Below are 5445 nucleotides of genomic sequence, written 5' to 3'. Positions count from 1 at the left end.
CCTGTGTGCTTGACCAGACAGCCACTGCATTACTTTTGACACAGAGAGTGCCTCCTCATCCTCAGGATCTCCATCTAGGGAAGTAAACATACTTTATGTATTTAAAGTATCTAAAAATAGAGGGGGTCGTCTTATAATCAGGGTCGTCTTATATTCGGCCCAATACGGTAGATCATAATGATATAGTACAAACCTGCATCTTATTTTAGCTTGAGATCTGTTTCCTCTCACCTTCTGCACACTTGAGATCTACCTGAAAATAAATTACACTGATTTGAGAAATAAACAATTAGCATTTACTAAAGCAAATGTTTTTTGTGCTTTAACGCAGCAAATGCATGAGATCTTTTATGATAAATGAGAATGATGACCGTGATCATAATGAACAGTAAGAGAAGCAAACCACACCAGAGTTAATTAACATGAGTAGAGAAGGTCAAATAGACATCTGAAAGCACGGAAGCTGATAAAAGATTGCTGGAGAACATTGTTACTGCTTTAACAACAGCAGAAAATCAAGAGGAGAAGTAAGAACTCACCTGTCCTGCATCATGCACCCAGAAACACTGAAACCTCTGTTTAAATGTGTTGAATAGCTCTGATAGTGACGGGGTAAAGTCGTGCAGAGTCTGCTCTGTGTGGATACAGATTACAGTGAAGGACTGTCAGGAACACATGTTATATAATACTCTATTGAGTCTGCATGTTGATACCGGACTGCCTCAGATCTCTTGTGTCTCATCCGCTGGATGTAGCTGTTCATTTCCAGCTGTTCTGCTGCATGACACTGTGTTATTCTGCATTGCTCTGGAGTTCTTCAACAGCTCTCTTACTGCTCCGTTCATCTTTCTTCAGTCTGTCTCTCTCTCTCCTGGTCTTAGGTTTGTTTTCTTTATTCTTCATCTCTCTGTCTCCAGTGTGTCAACTGCAGCATCAGCTCCACTGAAAGATAAATGATGCAGAGCTCTGCTCCTTTCTGCCTCTGCTATGGTTTTCTCTTCGGTCTCCTTTCACGAGAAAAGCTTGTAGACCAGAAGTGAAAAACTCTATCATTAATCCATCAGCTTTTAATGGAAGTGTTGAAGAATCCAGGCGTCTCAACTACAGACACAGGTCTCTTTTTGTTTATCCTCTCTTCTTCTTTGCTCTTCATCTCTCTGTCTTGCTGCTCCAAGTCTTTCTCGTTCAGATCTAACAGCTTTCATCTCTGCTCTGACTCTCTCCTCTGTCTCTTTCATCACTCTCTTAATCTCATCTTGTATTTGTTTCTCCTCATGTTGTTTTCTCTGCTCTTCCTCTCTCAGTATCTGCTCTTCTTCCTCTCGTCTGAATCTCTGAGCATCTTCAAACATCTGGTTACTGTAGTGTCCTCCTCCATTCTGCTCTATCATTGAGTCAATCTTCTGCAGGAGATCATTCACCTGCTCTCTGTTATTCTGAGCTTTATTGTTGAAGACGTGATATCTGCCTCCACACTGCTGAACTAGATCTCTTAATCTACAGTTCTTCTCAATGAGTTTCTCTACTGACTCTCCTTCCAGCAGATCTCCATGAGTGAAGAGAATGAAGGAGTATTTTAACACTTCTTCACCAAACATCATCTCAATGATCTGAGGAATCTGCTGCTCATGTTCAGTGAATCTCATATTCACAGGAAACACAATGAGAAAAGCGTGTGGTCCAGGACTGGATAAATACACACTTCTGGCTATCTCTGTCATTAACTCTTCAGGTTTCATCTGTGTGTCAAAGAATGGAGGAGTATCAACTACAGACACAGATCTGCCTGAAACAGTGGTGTGAGCTTCTGAACATTCACGGGTTACTGAACTCGTACTCATCACAGAGTTAAACTCTCTCTGTCCCAGGATTGTGTTTCCAGCTGCACTCTTCCCAACACCACTGTTACCCAGAAGAACAAGCCGTCTGGATGAGAGACTGGAGACAGGAGCGTGAGGTATTTTCCTCGTTTGTGGATTCTGCTTCAATGTCTCTAGGACAGCTCCTTCATAACAAAGAAAAAATACACTCATGGTAAATAATTCTGATTAAAAAGTGTCCAGAATAATTAATATTGGTATAAAAGACTCACCCAAACTGTTCATGTGTGGCTTAAATATTTTTATAACAAGCTCTTGAACTTGTCCAGTATGTCCTCTGTTCTTGTTGTTGAACACATGGTATCTCTGATCATATTTCTGAACGAGGTTCTTCAGTGGCTCAGACAGATTAATATATTCTTCTATAGTCATGTTTTCTTCCTCCAGTTCGTCTCCTCTGGTGAAGAGAATCCAGGTTTTCTTCAGGCGCTCTTCTCCCAGCAGCTCCTCGATCTTCTCCACAGTTTTCCTCTCTTTTCCAGTGAATCTGTCAGCTTTGATGACCAGCAGAAACACACAGGGATCAGATTCACATCTCTGGAGGGTCTTTATAAGTTTATGCTGAATCTCACGATCACTCAGCTCTGTGTTAAACAGTCCTGGTGTGTCATAAACAGTGACCCATCGTCCACAGACCCTCCCAGATTCCACAGCTACGTCTCGTGTGACTGAAGTAGAGCTTTTCTTTGATTTGAAAGCTTCTTTTCCCAGGATTGTGTTTCCTGAAGCACTTTTCCCAATTCCTGTTCTTCCCAGTAACACCACATTCAAACCTCTGATCATTTCTGCCATTATCGATAGGTGGCCTAAAAACCGCTGCAAGACAAACATGTACACACACAATTGTGTTAGTCAGCAGATGAATCGTACTGCATACCTGTTAATCAGCTGTCAATATCTGCAGTGTGGAATGAGGAAAAAATAATAATCTTGACAAGTGTACATAATGGATGCTCATGTGACTAAATTCTGACCACAGCGTTATTCATCTGCTCCCGCCAGTCCAGTAAACCATTACTGGGTTCAGGGCTGCCCCCCTAATAATCCACTAACCATTAGCTGACAAGAGACTTAGGTGACCAGAACTGCATTAGTTGATTAGTCACAGATTTATCCATAAAACACTCCACATGATGTGTCTGAATCACAGTCAGTGACTGACAAACTGTTAACCGCACGTCTTCCTTTATTCATCTACAGATAAGAGTAATACACTCACAGCAAACAGGATCAGGATGCGCTTTCTGCCATCGTGTCTCTGTAAAGTGGAGTGTCATGTCCACTGATAAGCGTCTTTGTGAATTTGAGTCATCCTTAAATCAAAACCAGTTTGTAGAGTAACTGCTTTTCTTTCGACGCTTACACACTATGTTCTGAAGGACCTGGAGTGTCTGGTTGCTCTGGCTAAGCTGTAGTGTTTGTTGAGAACAATACTGTAACTGTATGTGTCCAGCACACTGAAATCAGCTGTGTATCCTCGCTCTCTTATTCTCTCTGACGGACGTTGATTGACACCAGTGACTGACAAACTGTTAACCGCACGTCTTCCTTTATTCATCTACAGATAAGAGTAATACACTCACAGCAAACAGGATCAGGATGCGCTTTCTGCCATCGTGTCTCTGTAAAGTGGAGTGTCATGTCCACTGATAAGCGTCTTTGTGAATTTGAGTCATCCTTAAATCAAAACCAGTTTGTAGAGTAACTGCTTTTCTTTCGACGCTTACACACTATGTTCTGAAGGACCTGGAGTGTCTGGTTGCTCTGGCTAAGCTGTAGTGTTTGTTGAGAACAATACTGTAACTGTATGTGTCCAGCACACTGAAATCAGCAGTGTATCCTCGCTCTCTTATTCTCTCTGACGGTGATTGACACACACCCGTCTCCTGTCACGCAAAAAACGCAATGCAGTCAGTTTGCCAAATCGGTTTCGCCAATAATATATCATTATAGTAGCAACTTGCTTTCGTTTCAGGGTGATTAAATCTGACTATCGTGCATTTCACCCGTGTTTCAATTCTTAAACACAAATGATTTGTGCTCAAACATTAATTGGATCCGCGGTTGAAGGTCTTGATATAAACCAAAACTGATATTCTGGAAGTCGAGGGCCACTGGACACACAAACTGGATCTGAGCAACTGTGAACAGTGTGGCCGAACAACAACTTTAGATCAATTCCAATCGCATATATATAATCGGATTTGCACTGACAATGTGAACGTAGCTTTCATGCTCGTGTAACGATATATATTCAATATCGTGACTTTACCCTTATTCACACGAGTCAAAATAAGAGCTGGTGGAAAAACATTATTTTAAACTTACCTTACAGGAAAATATCGTTTGAGGTAATGTTTGAATATTTCATCTTAGAACTGTTTCGATGCAAGGCCTAGCATCGGAAGCACAAACGTTCAGGAAAACAGTCTTCTTCTTCTGATCTGATCTGCGAGGCAACCAACTCACAGATGCACTACCGCCACCTACCTGCTGGAGATCGCGAGAAGAAAACAGAAGAAACGAACTAAACTCCCTCTATTAGAATCCGTGTATCATTCGATCATTCATTTTTTGATTTAATATTGAAAGTAGAAAAATGAGAAAACGGCTCCTTTTTCGTTTTTTCGTTTTTTTCCAAAAAACGAGAAACGAGAATTCAGCTTAAATTTTCGTTTTTCGTTCATGGGTGGAAAAATGAATAAACAGCTTGAATATTTGATTTCTACATGTGGGCGGGAATTAAATGCCCCTTTCTGCTGATTGGTCAGCCGAAGATCAAACCGTGCCGTCATCAGTTCTTCTGCAGTATCACGCAGCAGAATAATAGTCCTCCACTGCTGCAGTTGTACGGATTCTTAACGCATTTATTGCAACTACATTTCATCTTTTTTCATCAAACAAACAGACTATGAATCGCTCGACACAACTCATTTTTGTGTGGGCAGAGTCTAGACAGGGCTTTCTTCTGTGTAGATATAAATTCTATTCTTTGCATCAGCTGGGCATGGCAGGGTATGATATGACAGCTGTCATAGCCTACCCTACTCACCCAGTAAGTCTGTTTGTTTAATTAAGAAATAAATTAAAGCATGCCACAAACATGAACCACAGGGAATACTCGTCTTTTAAAAGGCTTCATTTAGATTATTTTACATTAAATGCATCATATAAGTCATTTTGGAATTAATCACAGTAGGCCTATGTATCATGATAAAAAAAAAACAGACTTTACAGTCTGGAAATACTTCAGGCTATAGCAAATTATTTCTCGGACCCCCTGTCACTTTAAGAACCGCTGGTCTACACAGAAGAAAGACCTGTCTAGACTCTGCCCCGGTACGAGTTGTGTCGAGCTATTCATTAGTCTGTTTGATGAGAAAAATATGAAATTGATAAAATGGGTTATTAATCCGTACAACTGCAGCAGTGGAGGACTATTATTCTGCTGCAATACTGCAGAAGAACTGTTGACAGCACGGTTTGATCTTCGGCTGACCAATCAGCAGAAAGGGGCGTTTAATTCCCGCCCACATGTAGAAATCGAATATTCAAGCTGTTTATT

At 41.0% G+C, this 5445-nt stretch overlaps 1 protein-coding gene across 2 annotated transcripts; it reads right to left on the bottom strand.

The window, feature by feature from the left end:
* Positions 1 to 173: 173 nt before the first annotated feature.
* On the bottom strand, positions 174 to 4311 carry LOC107733018 (GTPase IMAP family member 4-like). 2 transcript variants are annotated; one of them, XM_016544526.1, is made up of 4 exons: positions 4209 to 4311; positions 2093 to 2696; positions 540 to 2005; positions 174 to 253 (listed from the first exon to the last, which is right to left on the bottom strand). In XM_016544526.1, the coding sequence occupies exons 2-3, from the start codon at positions 2670 to 2672 to the stop codon at positions 1098 to 1100; spliced, it is 1488 nt and encodes a 495-aa protein (XP_016400012.1). In that variant the 5' UTR covers positions 2673 to 2696; positions 4209 to 4311; the 3' UTR covers positions 174 to 253; positions 540 to 1097. The 2 variants fall into 2 exon arrangements, with proteins under 2 accessions (XP_016400012.1, XP_016400013.1); XM_016544527.1 differs by having other exon boundaries at positions 540 to 2002.
* Between the last annotated feature and the right edge of the window lie 1134 nt (positions 4312 to 5445).

Source organism: Sinocyclocheilus rhinocerous, unplaced genomic scaffold (genome assembly GCF_001515625.1).
Source record: "Sinocyclocheilus rhinocerous isolate Xijiao unplaced genomic scaffold, SAMN03320098_v1.1 scaffold6120, whole genome shotgun sequence".
NCBI lineage: Eukaryota > Metazoa > Chordata > Actinopteri > Cypriniformes > Cyprinidae > Sinocyclocheilus > Sinocyclocheilus rhinocerous.
The sequence above is the reverse complement of the archived record's forward strand: the minus strand, read 5'-3'. Positions and strand labels throughout refer to the sequence as shown.